This window comes from Thalassophryne amazonica, chromosome 6, assembly GCF_902500255.1.
Source record: "Thalassophryne amazonica chromosome 6, fThaAma1.1, whole genome shotgun sequence".
Classification (NCBI taxonomy): Eukaryota; Metazoa; Chordata; class Actinopteri; order Batrachoidiformes; family Batrachoididae; genus Thalassophryne; species Thalassophryne amazonica.
Genome location: NC_047108.1, coordinates 59,796,936 through 59,821,808, shown reverse-complemented (window position 1 = coordinate 59,821,808; position 24,873 = coordinate 59,796,936). Strand labels below are relative to the sequence as shown.

At 40.8% G+C, this 24,873-nt stretch overlaps 1 protein-coding gene across 3 annotated transcripts in view; it reads left to right on the top strand.

Moving 5' to 3' along the window:
• The window catches only part of ampd2b (adenosine monophosphate deaminase 2b), a 118,193-nt gene extending 94,896 nt beyond the window's left edge, over positions 1 to 23,297 (top strand). For all 3 annotated transcript variants that reach the window (XM_034172235.1, XM_034172237.1, XM_034172238.1), the window contains exons 7-18: positions 2,753 to 2,894; positions 3,005 to 3,094; positions 3,260 to 3,389; positions 3,490 to 3,684; positions 5,332 to 5,463; positions 5,556 to 5,719; positions 5,811 to 5,937; positions 6,049 to 6,212; positions 13,622 to 13,742; positions 13,919 to 14,092; positions 22,545 to 22,655; positions 22,761 to 23,297. In XM_034172235.1, coding sequence (XP_034028126.1) covers positions 2,753 to 2,894; positions 3,005 to 3,094; positions 3,260 to 3,389; positions 3,490 to 3,684; positions 5,332 to 5,463; positions 5,556 to 5,719; positions 5,811 to 5,937; positions 6,049 to 6,212; positions 13,622 to 13,742; positions 13,919 to 14,092; positions 22,545 to 22,655; positions 22,761 to 22,976 — 1,766 coding nt within the window. In that variant the 3' untranslated portion in view covers positions 22,977 to 23,297. The remainder of the gene's footprint in view (positions 1 to 2,752; positions 2,895 to 3,004; positions 3,095 to 3,259; positions 3,390 to 3,489; positions 3,685 to 5,331; positions 5,464 to 5,555; positions 5,720 to 5,810; positions 5,938 to 6,048; positions 6,213 to 13,621; positions 13,743 to 13,918; positions 14,093 to 22,544; positions 22,656 to 22,760) is intronic.
• The last annotated feature ends 1,576 nt before the right edge of the window (positions 23,298 to 24,873 follow it).

Sequence of the window (24,873 nt, the reverse complement as noted above, 5' to 3'; positions counted from 1 at the left end):
CCTGAAGTGCGGGCTTCAGGCACGAGAGGGCGCTGCCGCCACGGACACAGCCGGGAGTGACAGCTGTTTTCTCTCAGAAATTCTTGAAAGGGTAGTTGTAAAACAGCTAACTGATCATCTGCAGAGGAATGGTCTATTTGAAGAGTTTCAGTCAGGTTTTAGAATTCATCATAGTACAGAAACAGCATTAGTGAAGGTTACAAATGATCTTCTTATGGCCTCGGACAGTGGACTCATCTCTGTGCTTGTTCTGTTAGACCTCAGTGCTGCTTTTGATACTGTTGACCATAAAATTTTATTACAGAGATTAGAGCATGCCATAGGTATTAAAGGCACTGCGCTGCGGTGGTTTGAATCATATTTGTCTAATAGATTACAATTTGTTCATGTAAATGGGGAATCTTCTTCACAGACTAAAGTTAATTATGGAGTTCCACAAGGTTCTGTGCTAGGACCAATTTTATTCACTTTATACATGCTTCCCTTAGGCAGTATTATTAGACGGTATTGCTTAAATTTTCATTGTTACACAGATGATACCCAGCTTTATCTATCCATGAAGCCAGAGGACACACACCAATTAGCTAAACTGCAGGATTGTCTTACAGACATAAAGACATGGATGACCTCTAATTTCCTGCTTTTAAACTCAGATAAAACTGAAGTTATTGTACTTGGCCCCACAAATCTTAGAAACATGGTGTCTAACCAGATCCTTACTCTGGATGGCATTACCCTGACCTCTAGTAATACTGTGAGAAATCTTGGAGTCATTTTTGATCAGGATATGTCATTCAAAGCGCATATTAAACAAATATGTAGGACTGCTTTTTTGCATTTACGCAATATCTCTAAAATCAGAAAGGTCTTGTCTCAGAGTGATGCTGAAAAACTAATTCATGCATTTATTTCCTCTAGGCTGGACTATTGTAATTCATTATTATCAGGTTGTCCTAAAAGTTCCCTAAAAAGCCTTCAGTTAATTCAAAATGCTGCAGCTAGAGTACTGACGGGGACTAGAAGGAGAGAGCATATCTCACCCATATTGGCCTCTCTTCATTGGCTTCCTGTTAATTCTAGAATAGAATTTAAAATTCTTCTTCTTACTTATAAGGTTTTAAATAATCAGGTCCCATCTTATCTTAGGGACCTCGTAGTACCATATCACCCCAATAGAGTGCTTCGCTCTCAGACTGCAGGCTTACTTGTAGTTCCTAGGGTTTGTAAGAGTAGAATGGGAGGCAGAGCCTTCAGCTTTCAGGCTCCTCTCCTGTGGAACCAGCTCCCAATTCAGATCAGGGAGACAGACACCCTCTCTACTTTTAAGATTAGGCTTAAAACTTTCCTTTTTGCTAAAGCTTATAGTTAGGGCTGGATCAGGTGACCCTGAACCATCCCTTAGTTATGCTGCTATAGACGTAGACTGCTGGGGGGTTCCCATGATGCACTGTTTCTTTCTCTTTTTGCTCTGTATGCACCACTCTGCATTTAATCATTAGTGATCGATCTCTGCTCCCCTCCACAGCATGTCTTTTTCCTGGTTCTCTCCCTCAGCCCCAACCAGTCCCAGCAGAAGACTGCCCCTCCCTGAGCCTGGTTCTGCTGGAGGTTTCTTCCTGTTAAAAGGGAGTTTTTCCTTCCCACTGTAGCCAAGTGCTTGCTCACAGGGGGTCGTTTTGACCGTTGGGGTTTTACATAATTATTGTATGGCCTTGCCTTACAATATAAAGCGCCTTGGGGCAACTGTTTGTTGTGATTTGGCACTATATAAAAAAAATTGATTGATTTGATTGATTGATTACTTCCTGACAGCTGTCACTCATTCTTCATCATCTCACTCCATAAAACCCAGACGTCATCTCCACCTCATCGCCGAGATATCATACTTCATTGGAGGTAATATCCTCAGCCATTTGTGTTTTCTATATCTGTATATTGTGAGTGTTTGCAGGAGTACCGGTCCCTCTTTCTGTGGAGGCTGAGTGAGTGCAGGACGGCACTCTTTTCCCCTGAGAAATCACTGCGGTACTCTGCAACATATTGAGTGAGAGGTGGAGGTGGCATTCCCACTGTTGTTGTTACTGGGTGTACACACACCCACACTTGACTGTCTTTATTCTCGCCAGCAGTACCACATCCGACAGTCGGGGACGGTGATCACCTGGGAATTCGGGACTTGGCGGCTCCAGTATTCACCAGGTTCTGTGGAGGCGGAAATCGTGTGGTTCCGGCTCTTCTCAGGACAGACGTCTTCTATCCTCAAGCCTGCCCACACGTCACCTTTGTGATTTGACTGTAATTATATTCTGAGATTGTCTGTATATTCGTTGTGCACATTTCACAACATTAAATTGTTACTTTTTGGCTCAACTATTGACCGTTCATTTGCGCCCCCTGTTGTGGGTCCGTGTCACTACACTTTCACAACATAATGCATCAGACAGACATTGCCAACCTTGAGCGAGCACTCCGTCACCATGAGCTGAGAGATCGCTGACCAAGGAGGAAGCCACTAAACTCAAAACTGACATAAAAAAAAGGCTTTGGCCTTTCTCTTGGTGATCAGCTGCAATGTTTTATTTTATTTTTTCTGCAAAGTTCCACAATAAAACATTCACAAGTTTCACAGTCCATCTGTTCTGCTCCCCCTCATGTTGTGAAGGCTGTGATGAGAAAAACTGAACTTTAGCTGCACGTGCACGCCCACCTTGTTCAAAACTGTGACACAATGCAACATTCTGTCCTCTCTCAGATGCCACAGTGCACCCACCAGTTTCTGACACACACCCCTACGAGAACCAGGACCTGGTCAGCATGCCCCCTGATGTGCGTTACGGCTGCAAGATGGTTGACGGCGTCATGCATGTGTACACATCGAGAACCACTATGGAGAAGTGAGATCTTTACAGCGATCACTTGCTGCTTCATTTTCTAGGTGTTGTCCTGCTAATAAGCCTGAGAAAGTCTCAGTTTTCACATTTAGTTTTGTTTATGTTGCAAACAGGAGCACAGAATTGGAGCTGCCGTATCCAGACCTGCAGGACTACATCGCTGACATGAACGTTATGATGGCTCTCATTATCAATGGGCCAGTGTATGTTTTTTTTTTAAGTTGCTGAATGTCACCAAGTACACCAAAGTGTAGATTCTGCCATCTATTTTTTAACCACTTTGAAAATACAAGAAAATATATTCTGTGTGTATTATTCATTCTACATATCTCAAAAATGATGAATATTTTTGTTTGCCACTGCCTCAGAAAATCCTTCTGCTACCGGCGCCTACAGTATCTTAGCTCCAAGTTCCAGATGCACATCCTGCTCAATGAAATGAAAGAGCTTGCTGCACAGAAAAAAGTCCCACATCGAGACTTCTACAATATCCGTAAGGTGAACTATAGAGCTGCTTCTACAAAGTCTGCAAAGAGCTTTCTTCTTTCCTCACCCAGACTCTATGATCTATGTTTTTTTGGTCTGCATTATTTTCCAGGTTGACACACATATCCACGCATCATCCTGTATGAACCAGAAGCACCTTCTACGTTTTATCAAACGTGCCATGAAGAAGTATCCCACAGATATTGTTCACATGGAAAAAGGCAAAGGTCAGACACTCATGGAAGTGTTTGAGAGCATGAACCTCACAGCCTTTGATCTCAGTGTGGACACCCTGGACATGCACGCAGTGAGTGATATCAGCAAGGAATACATTTCACCTCCTTAGTAAATAACTGTTAGTAGCAGAGTGCTCATCAAAAAAGACAAAAGCTGAGGACGCCCCATACTGAAAAAAGTTACATTTGATTCTTAGATCCTAATTGCAAACATGTGATACTGTTCGTAACCTTTGATTGTCATCAATGATCTTTGATTTCATTTATTCATTAATCACTCATTAATTATTCTGATTGTTCATCATTGAAGTTTGTAAGGAGGTTGCGTTTTTGTGTTTATCTATGTGAAAAACTGACACACATAGATATTTAGAAACTTTTCTTCCTCCTCCTCATTATTATTATTATTATTATTATTATTTGCACAGTGCTGTTGATTAGTTGATTAGCTTGCTGAAAATTTGGATAATATGACATCTTTCACTTTCACAATCTTATAGGGTTTTTTGGGGGGTGGGGTGTTATTGTTTTTGTTTGCTTGTTTGTTTGTGGATCAGTTTCAAAATTGAATGGTTTTTGTTCCAGGGCAGATTCAGCATTTGTGAAAACAAGGGAACTTGTGCCTGAACCTAACTGGAGCATTCATGTATAACTCCGTGCTATAATACAGAAAGGGACAGGGACACGCACACACACACACATACACACAGATGGAGCAAAGTGCTATACGGCGCAGCAGTTCAAAGAGTGGGGAAGCCTAGTATATGATTATGTATATAAACTCTGCAGTCAATTGAACAGCTGTTATTGACGTTGCTCAACTGTGATATAATACACACAGTGTCCACTGTGTCAGAAGTGGCTCTGTTGTAAAAATGACCCAGACGTTGGCTCATAAAAATGTCCTAGACGTTCATAAGGTGAGGAAACATTGCATATAAATATGCATATCAGTTTTAGAATTAACTGGATAAAGTATTCCTAAGTTATAGTGTTGAAAGAAAAAACGTGAAGGTCAGACAAATGTAGACACAGACTGAGTGTGATTGTTTTTCCCCTGTCCCAGCATATTGGCCGGCGGGGATAATAGGTTGTCTCATTCATTCATTTCTGCTACTTATCCGGGTCTGGGTCATGGTGGCAGCACACCAAATAGTTCAACCCTCACTTCCCAATCCTTGGCCACATCCTCTATTTCTGGGGAATCCCAAGGCGTTCCCAAGCCAGCTGGGAAATATAATCCTTCCAGTGTGTCCTTGGTCTTCCCCAGGGCCTCCTTCCATTTGGATGTGTCTGGAAGACCTCCCCAAGGAGACAATCAGGGGGCATTCTCACTAAATGCCTGAACCAGATCAGCTGGTTGGATGAGAAGAACCAGCAGCTCTACTCTTGAGTCCCTCCAGGATATTTGAGCTTTTCACCCTGTACCGGAGTAGAACCCCAGATATCAGACAGAGGAACCTCATATCCACTTCTTGTATCTGTGTATCTTGTTGTTTCAGTCATTACCCAAAGTTCATGACCATAGGTAAGGACAGAGTGTAAATGAACTGGTAAATTGAGGGTCTCATCTTCTGGCGTAGGTTCATTAGTGTTTAATAATTGAGATAGCAAAGAGCAAAGAAGCATGGATAAAAACAAACTCTCCTCACCAGAAGTGATGAATCAAACAGAAAGGAGTATTTATTGTTTCAGAGTTTTTGTTTGCTTTGTTTCAGGATCGTAACACTTTTCATCGCTTTGACAAATTCAATGCCAAATACAATCCCATTGGTGAGTCCATCCTGAGGGAGATCTTCATCAAAACAGACAACTACATTGAGGGGAAGTACTTTGGTCACGTTATTAAGGTGCTCACAGAATGCATAAACCACTGACTTGGTCTGAATATCTTTGTGGGTCTTTTGCCCTCTGCTGACTGTTTTGTGTAACTGATTTTTAGGAGGTCATGGCTGACCTGGAGGAGAGCAAGTACCAGAATGTGGAACTCCGACTGTCCATCTACGGTCGCTCGAGAGATGAATGGGACAAATTGGCCAAGTGGGCCGTCAAACATCAGGTCTACTCAGACAATGTGCGCTGGCTTGTACAGATGCCCAGATTGTTGTAAGTAATTTATTAGCTCCATCAACTAGTCATACATGAGCAGTTATTATGAAAATGACCTCTTGATACAATTTTATTCTGTCTTCAATAGTGATGTCTACCATACAAAGAAACAGCTGTCCAACTTCCAGCAGATGTTAGAGAACATCTTTTGTCCCCTATTTGAGGTTACAGTGGATCCAAGCAGCCATCCAGAGCTGCACCTCTTCCTTCAGCACGTATGAATTCTACTGATTCTACAACTAATTTTACTGTAAAAGTAAAATGAATGATTCACATGAAGGCAAACCTCTGGGAGTTTCACTGAGGTGTTTTCTTCCCTCACAAAGGCTGTGGGTTTTGACAGTGTGGACGATGAGTCAAAACCCGAGCAACATATCTTCAACTTGGACAGTCCGCTGCCCGTCAACTGGACAGAGGAGGATAACCCACCCTACTCATACTACCTCTACTACATGTATGCAAATATGACTGTGCTGAACCACCTGCGCAGGTACGCAACTACACCTCGGTGTGTTTGTGGCAGTCAGAATGTGTGACAGGGTAGGGTGACCATATTTTGACCACTGAAAGCCAGGACACTTGGAATGAAATACTCAAAAGCGGGTACTTGGCAGAACCAGAATTGAAATGATAATACAATTGATGGAATGATTGACAGAACAGCACCTTACTATGTCCCCTACCTCCCAAGCTCCTTGTACTGATAACCAATCCCAAGATAATGTAATAAAATGTTATTATACAAAGCAGACCTTCTGCTACGTGTCAGAAGTCTGGTGGCAGCATTCTGAACCAGCTGAAGACCCCTAATGCTGGACTGTGGTAACCCTGAAAATAGAACATTACAATAATCTAGTCTAGAAGAAACAAAAGCATGAATCAGGGTCTCAGCATCAGCCATGGACAGGATGGGGCGGATCCTCGCTATATTTCTCAGATGGAAAAAAGCAGTCCTAGTAACATCCCTGATGTGGAGGTCAAAAGACCTCAAAAATTACCCCAAGGTTCCTCATTTTGTCCGTATGATGTATGACACAGGAACCCAGGCTGAGCGCCAGCTGGTCAAACTGATGCCGATGTCTCGCTGGACCAAGAACCATCATTTCAGTCTTATCAAAGTTTAAAAGTAGGAAATTACTAGACATCCAACTTCTCACTGATAGAAGACAGTCCTCCAGGGATTTTATGGGAGTGAGATTTCCCGCAGTTATCAGCATGTACAACTGAGTATCATCAGCATAACAATGAAAGGCAATCACAAAACTCTGCAGTATACGCCCAAGGGGTGCCACATACAGGAAGAAAAGCAAGGGGCCTAAAACAGATCCCTGTGGAACCCCAAATCTCATGTCAGCAAGGTCAGAGGTAGTGCCATTATACAAGACACATTGAGAACGACTGGACAGATATGACGTCAACCAGGCAAGGGCACTTCCAGTAATCCCAAAAAAATTCTCCAACCTATTGAGAAAAATATGATGATCCATGGTATCAAAGGCAGCACTGAGATCTAACAACACCAAAACCGTAGTGGTGTCTGAGTCCATTGCTCGCAGAAGATCATTCACATCTTTAGTGAACGCTGTCTCTCTACTTTTAAGATTAGGCTTAAAACTTTCCTTTTCGCTAAGGCTTATAGTTAGGGCTGGATCGGGTGACCCTGGACCATCCCTTGGTTATGTTGCTTTAGACGTAGACTGTGGGGGGGTTCCCATGATGCACTGTTTCTTTCTCTTTTTGCTCCGTATGCATCACTCTGCATTTAATCATTAGTGATCGATCTCTGCCCCCCTTCTCGGCATGTCTTTTTCCTGGTTCTTTCCCTCAGCCCCAACCAGTCTCAGCAGAAGACTGCCCCTCCCTGAGCCTGGTTCTGCTGGAGGTTTCTTCCTGTTAAAAGGGAGTTTTTCCTTCCCACTGTGGCCAAGTGCTTGCTCATAGGGGGTCGTTTTGACCGTTGGGGTTTTTCATAATTATTGTATGGCCTTGCCTTACAATATGGAGCGCCTTGGGGCAACTGTTTGTTGTGATTTGGCGCTATATAAGAAAAAAGTTGATTGATTGATTGATTGTCTCTGTGGAGTGATATTTCCTAAAAGCAGACTGCAGCGGCTCAAAAAAAAAATCTGTAAAGGATCTGAACAGGTGCATGTTTAAATTATGGACTAACTAACATTAGCCAAATAAAGCTAATTTTGCCTTAACATTAGCTAGCAAATATTAGGTAAAGACCCCACAAATGTCATTGTATAATTCACACTGTGGATATATAACACATGCACACAGCTGGTATGGCAGAACAGGTGGCATCATTTTGTGAAAGCAATCGCATATCATATCGGTAGTTCAAGCTCAAAACACACACAGAAAGTGTAGTTTTCAGTCCAGTTACATTCTTTTTCTGTTTAAAGGGCAACTGCAGATATGCAGCGGTTTCAAAACAAAAAATACTACCATGTCCAGTTTTAGTTTTACTTATTTGATTGATTTGAAATTCAACATCTACTTAAGAGTAATTTGTAAAACACAGTACATTTGGCCATACATGTAAATTTCTAAGGATAATGCAAAGCGTCCATGAACTATTTCCATTGTGATCCTCAATCAATTATTAAAGAACTGAATTCTAGAAATCAATTTATTTGTCAGATTTTGTTTATTTTGTTCAAATTAACTCGTTACTGTGGGCAATGAGTTCGCAGGAGAGCTGGAGCCCATCCCAGCACTCACAGGGTGTAAGGCAGGGTACACCATGGACAGGACACCAGTCTGTCGCAGGGCTGCATATACACATATTTATACCCACATGCACACCGACGGACAATTCATAGTTTCCAGTGAGAGGAAGCTGGAGCACCGGGAGGGAACCCACACAAACACTGGGAGAACATGCAAACTCCACATAGAAAGACCACAGGTGGGAATCAATCCCATGACCTTCTTGCTGTGAGGCAGCCATGCTAACTACTAACCCACCGTGCTGCCCTCCATAACAACCTACTGCACTTAATAAAAGATAATCATTTCTGTTTGATTCCCCATCAGAAAGGAAAAACACTACAGTTCCTTGGGTAAGATCCTTAATCCCAAAGATGCTCCTGTCTATGTAGAAAACACTCAAACCGCAGGTACTCAGTTGCTGTGAGATGCTGTATGAACCATTACAGTGGCCTGCTGTATGAGTGTGTCAAAAAAGATTGTTTTTATTGTACAAGTAAACTTTTGCAAAAAATATCGTTTGTCCATTTATCTTAGTCGTAATGATCTACCTCCCTGGACACTTTGGAGGGTTATATTGATGAGTGTTTCGACTTGCCCTGCAGCAGTGGACAACAGGTTTTAAAATGAAGGACCAGTTCCCATGTGAGACAGACACAGGAATTTTTTCACCATGGACCAAGATGGCCTGGCATCATGATCACGTGACTGCCATGGCAGCAGCAGGTGCTATATTTGACTAGGAGAAAGTTTCACCTATAGGAGACTTCATATCAAGGGCACAATTTAGAACTAGAAAATGGGGGGGGGGGGGGGGGGGGACAAAGTGTGAGGCCCACAAAAACAAAGACACAGACAGACAACAAGAATCAGACCGCAACGATTACGATAATTGACGGGGGACACACAAGACCTGCATATGCAGGAGAGAGCCATACTACAGATACACACGCTCACCAGCGTACACACACCCAGCACAGATACGACATGGACCCCTACAGATGACAACGAGCAGACGGAGAAGCATACACACACCCACATACCAAACACGGACATGGACCAGGGGCGCGCGCGCGCACACACACACACACACCAGACTCAACCATGAAACAGGGGAACACACAACACACGCACTCACATAAAGGCACCTGGATGGACCCACAACATGGTCGCTCTGACTAGAAATGTGCTGTCGTGTCAGCTGTCATACACACTGCCATATGCTCTCATTAGTGTGCTCATGGACTCATGGACTGGGAGTGTGTGCAAGGGCACAATTTAGAAGTAGAAATTGGGGGGGGACAAAGTGCGAGGCCCCAGGGTCTGGGGGCCGCTTTAGGCCCCCAGAAGCCAACGGTTTCTAGATAAGCTCAGATGCATTCTGTGTTATGGTGAAAACACCAAAGGCAGAGGTTAGGACTCGTATGCAGGAAAAGAGACCGGAGTAGCAAAAATATAACAATTTATTAGTGAGTAAATAAAGAACTGAATTGAATGCACAGATGAACCAAGCACTGAAGGAGGTAGAGACAAGCCAGGGTACTGCAGAGAGGGTTCACTTCCATTGAGGTAAAAGAGCTAGAGCAGGGCCAGGTGGCTGACCAGGCTGATTGAGTCCAAAATCTGAAAACACAGGAGAACAGGGTCAGAAGGCAAAAATCATGGAACACCGGAAGTTAAAGAAACAGAGCTGAGGCCAGAATACCCCAAAGGCAACTGAGTTTCTAACGTCTGAGTGAGTGAAGAGTAGAGGTATAAATACAGGTGTGGATGATTGCAGACAGGTAAGTCCAATCAGCTCCATGAGTCAGCCAGAAAAGAGACAGGAAGGGAGGGGGAGTGAAGCAGCAGCACAACATTCTGAGCATCCAGAACAGTAATTTTAATGTTTTGAGAAGACCATAAAGTGGACACCATTTGACTTATACAATTTGAAACTGTGGATATAAGTACTTTAATTCTGAGAATAGCCAGCATTCATTTTATTAACATCCTGGTGTAAATAACGTATCACCACATGTAGAACTCAAAAAGAATGATAGGTTGAGTTTTCATAAAAAAACAACTGCAATGTGGTAAAATGTATTCATAAATATGAAAGAACAGGCTCTTAATAATTATTAACTATCGCATACTGTATTTTTTTTCTCAAGATTTGTTTTTGCATAAGTTTGAAAAAACAGATCATAAGTTTAGGATAAACTAGTTATCATGAATTTAATTTTCGAAGTGGCACTAATGACAACACTCATACTGAACATAATTTCGCTTGCATAGACTGATTTTGGAGATCAAGCAATAATTGCAGATGGGCTTTCTGAGGTCCCAGATAGCTTTTCTGATTTCCTTTTCTAACTTTCAGAATTTAGTAAATTAGCATATGATCCATTGATACTTATGTGTAGACACTAGTCCCTAGAGGCAACTATTTTTGGCTTCAAATCTGGGCAAATGCAGTCCCAGAAAATTCCAAATGTGACAAACAAGAAACAGGTGGTGTAAACAAGTCAATGCTGCTAAAAATACAAACTTACAGAAACAAAGATACTATTCTGACATGGTTTGCACATAAGACTGACATAGCATGTTTCAAGTACACACATATATGTCAGAAGGTGGGGGGACATACCATATTCTGTCCCCCCTGGTTGAAAAGGTGGGGGGGGCATGTCCCCCTATCCCCCACCAAATTGCGCCCATGCTTCATATTGAGTGTCGAAGGCAGTTGCAAGTTGACACTTTTACAATGGCCTCTGAGTATCAAGATAAATTAGGTGGTGAGGGGTTAGCATGATATAACAGAAATATAAGTGTTGTTAGACTTCAAACATGCCCGCATTGGCTGCCAGCAGATGTGTGGGTGAACAATCCTTTACAATGGATGCATGTGGAATACCCAGATGTTTACAATTACCTCATCAAGTCACCAGGTAACTTGATGGTATACTTACATCAATAATATTTCATTTTATTTCACTCGAGTTTCGGACCAGGGGAATCGGACTGTTTTATTAGAACAAAGCATTGTGGCAGCTGTTATGTAGGTCACATGACCACTGACCCAGATGTCCAACTTCGAGAATCAGGAAGCAGGCCATAAAAGATGGTTTTAAAAAGTGTGATGAATCAGTTGGCAAATTATATGTCAGTGATCAACTGTCCCAGGTCACAGAGGTGACCCTCCACCCCACCCCGGGCCCGACTTAACTCGGCTCTCTGATTTTTTTCTTTATTCTGTGACACCTCCCCAAATCTTTTATGTTTTATCTGATGCTTCTTTAATCTCACTTGATTGTTCTTTTCCACATTTGGATGCATGTCACAGTATTGCAGTATGTTTTGCTGCAATTCGTGCTTCTCAAACATCATGAATATTTTTGGATTATTCTTTTATGTAAGTTTTATTTCTTAATGTTATGTTCTTTGTGTTATGAATGTTTTTCTCTGCTTACATTCCACTTTATGTTTCTAAAGCAGGAGGTTAACTAGAAGCACTCAGAGAGTGCAAACCTCCGCCAAGGCCATGGGGTCACTGACGCCATAACATCTACACGCCGTGGAATCATTGAACCTAAAAAAGTCTAACAATGATGTTTGCTCAGTAGTAAAAAAGTTTCATCTGCTGTGACTGGATAGCATGTATCCTTAGCGCTTGGCATCACAGTTTATTGCAACTTGCACCTTTCCCAGAAGCTACTGTCATCTGAGCACTGATATTGATATTGCATGTGCTTATAGACAAAAACAAATAAAAGACAAAATTCAATTTATTATTCAACTAAACTGCAAATATATGAATTTTTTTAACATTTATGAAACACTTCTCTAAATAAAAAACAGTAAATTCTGAAATAGAACTATTTTTTAAGTGTTGCATGTGCTACATAATGAAGTGCACCTTCTATATATTCAGTGAAGTGCACCGAAGTAGAATATATGCGACAGTTAGGTGCTGATGTCAGCCTCTGGGTTTTCTGGATCCTAGGCGTGATTCATCAACACCTGGGAGTGGGTTTTGCACCTTGTGTACTTTGTTCAGTGATGTGCACTGAACCAGAACTTAACCACTGCTGAGTATACTGCTGACTCATCACTTTGCTTTTGCTAAGTGAAGTAATCTGGATAGTGATATTCATTGCCAATAAAATATAATAATGCCAAATGATAGTCCTTCAGCTAATAAATTCATTGTGCTCCCCAGCCCTGTATAGTTTGTCATGAGGGATTTCCTCTTTGCAGTGTGTTGTATTTGACATCATTTACTAACAAGGCCATAGGGTCACTGACCCTAAAGAGATTCCCTCCTTGGCACAGTGATTTATTCAACAATTCAGTGTTACAACCAAAACTATGATACATACACTTTTCTTTCCTTTATATTTGACATCCTTGACCATGAAAACATACCACTAGAACTTGGAATCACTTTTATATCTTTATTAGTTCAAAAGTTATTGTATAAAAATGATTTTTCGGTAATGGCGGTTTTCTTCTTCTTCTTCTTCTTCTTCTTCTTCTTCTTCTCCATAACATTTGAAGCTACATCAAATCTGATGACACCTTACGGAATCAGTACAGATTCAGCTACAATTTGGTGTTAGTTGTGCATCTCTAGCTTCATTTGTCACTTCACACTGACACATTTTCTATTTTCCCTATATTTTTTGCATATTCTGGATCACCAGATCCGGAATCCAGATCCAATCATCACCAAACTTTGTTGTTTGATAGAACATTTGACTATGTTGCACCCTAATTTTTTTTCAAGCCTTTCTGCCTTGTTTTTGTGGAGTTAGAAACTAGAATGTCAAAATTCCCCCTATCCCTCAATGGTGAAGAATCCTTTAAAAAATTCCTGGATCCGGACTGTGATCCGGATCACCACTAAAATTTAATCACTTGTTCCTCTTGTCATTTCCAACCACTCCACAAAATTTCATCAAAATCCGTTCAAAACGTTTTGAGTTATCCTGCTGACAAACAGACAGACAAACAAACAAACTCGGCCGAAAACATAACCTTCTTGGCGGAGGTAACAAGAGTCAGGCAGTGACAAAAAGACTATGTCTGACTTACATTCAATTATTTCCATTACAACCATAAAGCCTGACATTACTCTTTACAATACTAAGCCAAGAGGGTTCTGCATTTGTAAAACCCTGTTGCATATTTTCATTTCAGGCAGCGGGGGTTTCATACGCTTGTGCTACGCCCACATTGCGGGGAGGCGGGGCCAATCCATCACCTGGTGTCTGGTTTTATGCTGTCTGAGAACATATCACACGGGCTTCTACTCAGGAAGGTACAGTATGACCTCAGGGTCAAACCACATGTATCACCTTCTGTCAAAATGATGACAAATCTCAGTTTAAGTGTTGTAGATAATCTGGCCAGTGGATTTGGAAAGAGTGTTGAGACTTTAAATGTTGGTGAAAATGTCTGTTTGTTCACTGTGTCGATCCCCTCTCATGGTTCCAGGCTCCTGTACTGCAGTATTTGTACTACTTGGCCCAGCTAGGCATCGCCATGTCCCCGCTCAGCAATAACAGTCTGTTCCTCAGCTACCATCGTAACCCTCTGCCAGAATACCTGTCCAGAGGCCTCATGGTGTCTCTGTCCACAGATGACCCCCTGCAGTTTCACTTCACCAAGGTCAGTGCTTCATGCACATTCATTTTGTCACATCTTGCATTTTATGGCTCCAAATTGGGAGACAATTAATTTGCTGTTCTTGTCATTACCGTAGCATTTCATTAAGAATGCACACTTATACACCAAGTATCCCATGTTTGTAATTTTCTCCACTCCAGACTTTTGTGTTTTGTGGATCCTTGTGCAACCCAGCAATGCTCAATTTATAACAGTTCAAATTTGATGAAAATCAGATCAATTGTGTTCAACATAACTTGAGTACAAGAATCAATACCCTGTTCAATCAGTTTCTTTCATTTCCCAGCATGTCAGGGTTTGTTGCAGGATAAACTGAACTTGATTAACTTTGATGTACCGGATCAATAGATAAAGCAGGTTTATTTTGTTTATGGAATGTACCATATAGCAGAGATTAAAGTTCTCCGTCGTTGCGACAGATTTCCATTAATTGGGCTGCCAAAAGGCATGGCTCGCACTGACGCCATCCTGACACAAAATCAAGGCTGGACACAAGACAAAATTTACCACATCTCCAGGACACATGCGCACCAGTTTAAAAAGGTTGAAAAATTTATTTTTATAATGTCTCTGTTTTGTTTTTGTTTCTCTCAGTGAGTTCCTGTGTCTGTTCATCTGTGTCCTATCTACACTCTGCAAAGGGGGGGGCTGTATGTTTGAGTGTCTCATAGTGCTGTGACACACGTGACACACAGCTAGCAAAAAGTAGAGTTTTACAAGCATATTTTTCAACTTTTTGTTTCTTTCAAAGTTTGTGAATATCCTCGCTGTGGTTAAACTAAAACCACAGCTGCAGACCCATGGCACATTAACAACAAACAGTAACGCTTTTTTATACCCAAAATAAACCTAAAATCTTTCGGAGTACAGCATGATGTAAAAAGCACTCATAAAACCTTCTTACTTCTCAATCAGGGCATGCTTTCCACATAAATACACAAATTCTTGATTGTTCCTGCTCAGAGACTGCAAACCAGGGGTAAAGCGAGACGGAAAGAGGGTGTTGTGGAGGGAGATCTGCCCTCCACAACACCCCTTGATTAAAGGTACTCTTTTGAAGACATTTTTCATGCTATAACATCATATGATAATAACTAGAAGCACTCAGAGAGTGCAAACCTCCGCCAAGGCCATGGGGTCACTGACGCCATAACATCTACACGCCGTGGAATCATTGAACCTAAAAAAGTCTAACAATGATGTTTGCTCAGTAGTAAAAAAGTTTTATCTGCTGTGACTGGATAGCATGTATCCTTAGCGCTTGGCATCACAGTTTATTGCAACTTGCACCTGTCCCAGAAGCTACTGTCATCTGAATACTGATATTGATATTGCATGTGCTTATAGACAAAAACAAATACGAGACAAAATTCAATTTATTATTCAACTAAACTGCAAATATATGAATTTTTTAACATTTATGAAACACTTCTCTAAATAAATAACAGTAAATTCTGAAATAGAACTATTTTTTAAGTGTTGCATGTGCTACATAATGAAGTGCACCTTCTATATATTCAGTGAAGTGCACCGAAGCAGAATATATGCGACAGTAAGGTGCTGATGTCAGCCTCTGGGTTTTCTGGATCCTAGGCGTGATTCATCAACACCTGGGAGTGGGTTTTGCACCTTGTGTACTTTGTTCAGTGATGTGCACTGAACCAGAACTTAACCACTGCTGAGTATACTGCTGACTCATCACTTTGCTTTTGCTAAGTGAAGTAATCTGGATAGTGATATTCATTGCCAATAAAATATAATAATGCCAAATGATAGTCCTTCAGCTAATAAATTCATTGTGCTCCCCAGCCCTGTATAGTTTGTCATGAGGGATTTCCTCTTTGCAGTGTGTTGTATCTGACATCATTTACTAACAAGGCCAAAGAGATTCCCTCCTTGGCACAGTGATCTATTCAACAATTCAGTGTTACAACCAAAACTATGATACATACACTTTTCTTTCCTTTATATTTGACATCCTTGACCATGAAACCATACCACTAGAACTTGGAATCACTTTTATCTCTTTATTAGTTCAAAAGTTATTGTATAAAAACGATTTTTCGGTAATGGCAGTTTGCTTCTGGATCTAGCTAATCTGGATCTAAAAAATTCCTGGATCCGGACTGTGATCCAGATCACCACTAAAATTTAATCACTTGTTCCTCTTGTCATTTACAACCACTCCACAAAGTTTCATCAAAATCCGTTCAAAACTTTTTGAGTTATCCTGCTGACCAACAGACAGACAAACAAACAAACAAACTCGACCGAAAACATAACCTCCTTGGCGGAGGTAACAATAATAATTTTAACAGCTAAAATGTTTAAATCAATATTTCTCTGGGCCTAAGTTGTACTGTAGTTCTGGATTAAGTTTAATCGATGAGCCATATAAAAATAAGTTTAGTTCATTTAACTTTTGTGCATAACTAAAGTGGGATGTGAAGCAATATCTTCTATTAATGTAATGTCTAAGGTCGAGCATTACTTGGTCTGTTAAGGGTTCTAGCTTTAAAATCAGGTAACTTAGGATGAGGGAAGCCAAAAATATGAAAATGATTATACGGCACTTGTGGTTAGTAATCTTATCAAACAAACATATAGGATATAATATCGATTTTGGTTAAAGGCAAAGAAAAAGTGAAAATGTGCAAAAAGAAATACAAATACAACATACATAAAGCAGTACAACTAAACTGGTGTGGGGGTGGGGGATCAGGGTGAGAAAATAGTCATAAAAAACAAAACTCCAGAATGAATCCTTGGACATCAAACCCCCCACCCCCCTCCAAAAAACAGCCCTGCCCATCAATGTCCGATTTCACAAAAAAAGACCCCCCCCCCCACACACACACACACACACACACACACACACACATTTCAGATGCTAACTACAGGCCTGAGATTTTAATTGATATTGAATGAAGTAAAATCTCTAGAAAAGCTGTCTCCTTAAAATGTGTTTATCCTGAAGTATTTAAATAATGTGTTGGTTAAAGCTTTTCTATAATATGAATGAATGAATGAATGAATGAATGAATGAATGAATGAATGAATGAATGAATGAATGAAAACTGTTTATTTTGAACATTTGATACAACAACAATTACAAGATAGATCAGTAAAGACAACAACAAAAAAGTTCCTACTGTGTACCCAACATGTCCGAAAAGGGGTAGGGTGAAGCATCAGCTTATTTATCCCTACCCCTTCTTCCCCACAACCAGTAATACCCTTTGCCACATATACACATAGATTCCTACACACCTAAACCGATATCAATATATATATATATATACATATACATACACATATATACTCAACAAAAATATAAATGCAACACTTTTGGTTTTGCTCCCATTTTGTATGAGATGAACTCAAAGATCTAAAACGTTTTCCACATACACAATATCACCATTTCCCTCAAATATTGTTCACAAACCAGTCGAAATCTGTGATAGTGAGCACTTCTCCTTTGCTGAGATAATCCATCCCACCTCACAGGTGTGCCATATCAAGATGCTGATTAGACACCATGATTAGTGCACAGGTGTGCCTTAGACTGCCCACAATAAAAGGCCACTCTGAAAGGTGCAGTTTTGTTTTATTGGGGGGGGGGGGGGGGATACCAGTCAGTATCTGGTGTGACCACCATTTGCCTCATGCAGTGCAACACATCTCCTTCGCATCATCCGTGAAGAGAACACCTCTCCATGCCAAACGCCAGCGAATGTGAGCATTTGCCCACTCAAGTCGGTTACGACGACGAACTGGAGTCAGGTCGAGACCCCGATGAGGACGACGAGCATGCAGATGAGCTTCCCTGAGACGGTTTCTGACAGTTTGTGCAGAAATTCTTTGGTTATGCAAACCGATTGTTTCAGCAGCTGTCCGAGTGGCTGGTCTCAGACGATCTTGGAGGTGAACATGCTGGATGTGGAGGTCCTGGGCTGGTGTGGTTACACGTGGTCTGCGGTTGTGAGGCTGGTTGGATGTACTGCCAAATTCTCTGAAACGACTTTGGAGACGGCTTATGGTAGAGACATGAACATTCAATGCACGAGCAACAGCTCTGGTTGACATTCCTGCTGTCAGCATGCCAATTGCACGCTCCCTCAAATCTTGCGACATCTGTGGCATTGTGCTGTGTGATAAAACTGCACCTTTCAGAGTGGCCTTTTATTGTGGGCAGTCTAAGGCACACCTGTGCACTAATCATGGTGTCTAATCAGCATCTTGATATGGCACACCTGTGAGGTGGGATGGATTATCTCAGCAAAGGAGAAGTGCTCACTATCACAGATTTAGACTGGTTTGTGAACAATATTTGAGAGAAATGGTGATATTGTGTATGTGGAAAAAGTTTTAGATCTTTGAGTTCATCTCATACAAAATGGGAGCAAAACCAAAAGTGTTGCGTTTATATTTTTGTTGAGTGTACATACACAAACATAAATATACATACATAATATGATGGCTGCATTAGAAAAGAGCAGCAGTGGATAGTTAGTGAAATATAATCTTGTTCAGCAGGAGAATAATTTGCGGATTTCTTAGCTGTCTCCATCTTGTTTTACCCTAAACACTAGGATGCAATTGCAAAAGTGTTTCCATAAAAAGGTAGATGGTGAACAGCTTATGATGTGATGATGTGGCCATGAAAACAAATTTCAGTCAGAAGATATTTTTTCTTTAATCCCTGTGTATAGGTGTCTGCCACTTGCTGTACATGTGTATGCTTGTTTCAAGGAAAAATCAAATCAAATCAAATCAGTTTTATTTATATAGTGCCAAATCACAACAAACAGTTGCCCCAAGGCACGTTATATTGTAAGGCAAAAGCCATACAACATCCATCCATCCATCCATCTTCTTCCGCTTTATCTGGAGTCGGGTCGCGGGGGCAGCAGCTCAAGCAAAGCCGCCCAGACCTCCCGATCCACACACACCTCCCCCAGCTCCTCCGGGGGAACCCCAAGGCGTTCCCAAGCCAGCCGAGAGATGTAGTCCCTCCAGCGTGTCCTGGGTCTTCCCCGGGGCCTCCTCCCAGTGGGATGTGCCCGGAACACCTCTCCAGCGAGGCGTCCAGGGGGCATCCGGAAAAGATGTCCGAGCCACCTCAACTGACTCCTTTCGACGTGGAGGAGCAGCAGCTCGACTCCGAGCTCCTCCCGAGTGGTCGGGAGGAGCTCGGAGTCGAGCCATACAACAACTACAGAAAAACCGGTCACTCAGGAGGAGCCATACAACAACTACAGAAAAACCCCAACGGTCAAAACGACCCCCTGTGAGCAAGCATTTGGCGACAATGGGAAGGAAAAACTCCCTTTTAACAGGAAGAAACCTCCAGCAGAACCAGGCTCAGGGAGGGGCAGTCTTCTGCTGGGACTGGTTGGGGCTGAGGGAGAGAACCAGGAAAAAGACATGCTGTGGAAGAGAGCAGAGATCAATCACTGATTAAATGCAGAGTGGTGCATACAGAGCAAAAAGAGAAAGAAACACTCAGTGCATCATGGGAACCCCCCAGCAGTCTAAGTCTATAGCAGCATAACTAAGGGATGGTTCAAGGTCACCTGATCCAGCCCTAACTATAAGCTTTAGCAAAAAAGAAAGTTTTAAGCCTAATCTTAAAAGTAGAGAGGGTGTCTGTGTCCCTCATCCGAATTTGGAGCTGGTTCCACAGGAGAGGAGCCTGAAAGCTGAAGGCTCTGCCTCCCATTCTACTCTTAAAAACCCTAGGAACTACAAGTAAGCTTGCAGTCTGAGAGCGAAGCGCTCTATTGGGGTGATATAGTGCTATGAGGTTCCTAAGATAAGATGGGATCTGATTATTCAAAACCTTATAAGTAAGAAGAAGAATTTTAAATTCTATTCTAGAATTAACAGGAAGCCAATGAAGACAGGCCAATATAGGTGAAATATGCTCTCTTCTTCTAGTCCCCGTCAGTACTCTAGCTGCAGCATTTTGAATTAACTGAAGGCTTTTCAGGGAACTTTTAGGACAACCTGATAATAATGAATTACAATAGTCCAGCCTAGAGGAAATAAATGCATGAACTAGTTTTTCAGCATCACTCTGAGACAAGACCTTTCTAATTTTAGAGATATTGCGCAAATGCAAAAAAGCAGTCCTACATATTTGCTTAATATGCGCATTAAAGGATATATCCTGATCAAAAATGACTCCAAGATTTCTCACAGTACTACTAGAGGTCAGGGTAATGCCATCCAGAGTAAGGATCTGGTTAGACACCATGTTTCTAAGATTTGTGGGGCCAAGTAATCTGAGAGTGAGTGTTCCTATTTTATACCTCTATCTGGACAATGTATCCCCCAGGATACAGACATGCAATGCCTGATTATCAAAGCTTGTAAATGCAATTCATTATTTTTAAACAATACATAAAATCATCCTAAAAGAACAATATTTTACGAAAGTAAGTCCTACCAAAATATAATAAACATGAAAAATATCAGAACATACCTCATGACCAGTGTGTTTGTCCACGTAGGCTGCCATTTTCGAATTTGATAGACATGTATCAATACAGTTTTGAATGCTGGCATGAAGTCACATGACAGTCATGGCTGCAAAATTTTTGTGTCATGTCTGTGATCTGCTTTTTTTCTACAAAATTAAACAACTGAATGAACATCCTCCGAGGCCGGTGATTCCATAATTTTTGCCAGGGGTTGTACAATAACTTCAGTTTTATCTGAATTTAAAAGCAGGAAATTAGAGGTCATCCATGTCTTTATGTCTATAAGACATTCCTGTAGTTTAACTAATTGGTGTGTGTCCTCTGGCTTCATAGATAGATAAAGCTGGGTATCATCTGCGTAACAATGAAAATTTAAGCAATGCTTTCTAATAATACTGCCTAAGGGAAGCATGTATAAAGTGAATAAAATTGGTCCTAGCACAGAACCTTGTGGAACTCCATAATTAACCTTAGTCTGTGAAGAAGACTCCCCATTTACATGAACAAATTGTAATCTATTAGATAAATATGATTCAAACCACCGCAGCACAGTGCCTTTAATACCTATGGCATGCTCTAATCTCTGTAATAAAATTTTATGGTCAACAGTATCAAAAGCAGCACTGAGGTCTAACAGGATGAGCACAGAGATGAGTCCACTGTCTGAGGCCATAAGATCATTTGTAACCTTCACTAATGCTGTTTCTGTACTATGATGAATTCTAAAACCTGACTGAAACTCTTCAAATAGACCATTCCTCTGCAGATGAACAGTTAGCTGTTTTACAACTACCCTTTCAAGAATTTTTGAGAGAAAAGGAAGGTTGGAGATTGGCCTATAATTAGCTAAGATAGCTGGGTCAAGTGATGGCTTTTTAAGTAATTGTTGAATGGTTGAAAAAAAAAATTATTATATGCATGATGGAAATTAGGAGCAGGTGTGTAGCATGAAGTGACCTTGTTGTTATTGTTGTTTTTCATTTCCAAAGCCTAGGTCTGTTGGCCATCAAAGCCACTGCTGTTTGTATAATTACTGCCACCTCACTTGACGTACTTCATCGGCATTGGAAAACTGACTTGGGCTTGACAGTTAGCGGGGAAACATGGGAGACCATTCTTAAGCGTATACCAGGATCTTCACTTTGTGTGCGCCATGGTCTGATACAGTTGAAAGTGGTCTTAAAAGTTCATCTCACCAATGCTAAATTGGCAGACCCCTCTTGTCCTCACTTTAAGGGTCAACCAGCAGATCATATGCATATGTTCTGGTCCTGTAAGGCACTCTCCATGTTTTGGTCAAACATTTTTGAGGCATATTCAAAAAATTTTGGGAAAAAGATTTGCCCGAATCCTATTAGTGCTATATTTGGAGTTATTCCATCTACCTGCCATGTACCACTTCATGCACATGATGTGATTGCTTGCACCACTCTCATTGCGAGAAGATGCATCCTATTTGATTGGAAACGGCAATCACCACCTAGTTTTACAAGCTAGATTAGAGAGACCATGTATATCTTGAAACTAGAAAAAATAAGGTTTACTTTAAAGAGTTTGAGACAGAAATTCTTTGAGGTTTAGACTCCATTTTTGAACTATTTTAGAGAACTATAAATACCTCTTGATGACTGATTACTGATTGATTAATTCCCCCCCTATTGTTTTGTTTTTATTATTGTCACTGATGTTATTACTGCTTTTATTATTATTATTATTATTTTATATTTGGTGAACTGTATAACTCAAATGATATTTTTCAAAGTGATACCTTGGGTGGGTGGGTGGATTTGGGAATAGAATTGTTTCGTTTGAGTGAAAATTTATAAGCTTTGCTCTGCTCGTCTAATGTATGTACACTTTCATTGGCATTTTTTCAAATAAAATAAAATAAAGAAAAGAAAATCATAATAATTATAATTACTGCTGTTTTTAATTATTTGTCCTGGCAGGAACCCCTGATGGAGGAGTACAGCATTGCAGCTCAGGTGTGGAAACTGAGCTCCTGTGACATGTGTGAACTGGCCAGAAACAGTGTGCTGATGAGTGGATTCTCTCATAAAGTAAGATTTTCCCCTCCTACATTCTTTTAATGTGACATTATCCGATGTTGCCATTTGGTACCTAAAGAGAATTTATTTTGACTGTGGCATCACCTTCTGCTTTAGGTAAAGAGCTACTGGCTTGGGCCCAAATATATCAAGGAGGGACAGGAGGGCAATGACATCAGACGCACCAACGTTCCTGACATCCGCGTGGCATACCGCTACGAGACTCTGTGTGAGGAGCTGAATTTAATCACACAGGCCATCCGCACGGAGGAGCATGAAACCATGGAGAACGAAGGCTGTCTGTGTATGGGAGGTGTGCAAGTAGAGAAGTAAAGAGGCTGCAGAATTCTTATTATGTCACCATTTTAACTCTGTCCCTCTGAACAGATGTGTTAATGTCACACCAGGGAAGGGAAAAATGTTTTGTTGTGAAAAGAGACATATTTATGTGGCAGTATGAGAGAGTGTACCCAGATTTTCCTTTATTTTCTTGAGCTGTATCTTTGTTACATTTGCTGATTTCACAGTGTGTCTTGAACTATTTATTTAAAAGTAATCACATTTTTATGATTGCTGGCCATGTTCTGTGAGAGTTCTGTGCAAACTGTTGACTTTACTTCTGGAATAATGCACCACATTCAGAATAATATGAATTAAACACATTCACATTACTGGCTCAAGTGATCTGAAACTGTGGTTCTGGGGTTTGTTTGTTTATTTGTTTTTACAGATCAAACCTGTATTGTATTGAGGTAGACAGTTGTATCAGGTACAGGTCACTTGCAAATATGGATGTAGTCTGTCCAGATGTAATGTAAGAATGCAAATAGCCTGAATCTGTTTTTAAGATATATCCAATTTACACAAAGATCGCTCATTTTCCAAACATCGAGAGCTAAAACGACCTTGGTTCAGTTGTAAGTCTATTTTTCTCAAAGTAGCTTAAGCTTAGGGCACTTTTAGAAAATGTTATCCCCAGTGTGTGTAGCATGGGCAGCACGGTGTCTTAGTGGTTAACTCTGTTGCCTCACACTGAGAAGGTCCCATTCAAGCTGGTCCTTACTGTGTCAGGTTTTTGTGTGCTTGTGTGGGTTCCCTCCGGGTGTGAGTGTAAGTGTGAATGAGTTTGTCTTTCTGTATGTGTTGACCTTTCGATAAACTGGTGGCATGCCCAAAGCATGTTGTCACCCCCCCCCCCCCCCCCCCCCCACACACACACACACACACACTCACACTCACACTCACCGCCTTCCCATGACCTTTAACCAGAATAAGCACTTTTCGAAAATGAATGGATGGATTGCTGATCTTTGTAGCATACAGAGCGAAAAATAAGATTCAGGTCAGTTCAGATGGTAATGTGAATATTGCCTATAGCTGGCATATTAAAAAGACAGTTTGGAACACCACAGACTTTGGGAACAACTTTGTGAAATAAGCATCAAATATGAACAACACCAGCAAGCATTTGTAGAAGAATCTGTTGACCAATTAATTAAAACTAAATTAGAGAATATATTGAAATTAAAAATGCAACATCTATTTTTGTCTAATGACTGACATGCTGAAATAACTCAAAGGTCAATATCTCAATAAATGTCACACCATCAGCGTCACTGCTGGGTTGAAAATATTAGCAGCACATTTCCCACAGCTGCTTCTTGTGATATTATTTATTTATAGTATTGTATTCTTGCATGAAAGTATGTTGCTGTTTTTTTCCAGTGTGAAGTAACTCAAAAGCATCACGTGACATTAACGTTTGTTTAAATGTTTTAAGTATGATCTGAAACATTGAAAATTTATGTGACTGTGGCAATCTTTATCATCTCCACAAAAAAAAAACAAAAAAACTTTCCAGATAACTTTGTTTTTCATCATCCTTCAGTTTGGGTCCTGTTGCATTTGGTAGGTCTGCTTATTGTTACCCAAAAGCACTGTGTTCTCCCAGAGACCTTTATGTACTGTCTGAGATATTAAATGACATAATTGTATCTAATAAAATAAAGGTTCATGTTTGAGAGCCTGCTCCCTTCAGTTTCCAAGTCTCAAAAAGCAAATTTTCTTCAGAAACTGACAACCGTAGGTTAAAAAAAAAACACCTGATATTAAAACAAGTGTTTAAAAAGATGGAACTTCACAATTAAGAGTGCTATTGCATTTTTCCACCCAGTCTGTTTATTACACTCAACAAAAATATAAATGCAACACTTTTGGTTTTGCTCCCATT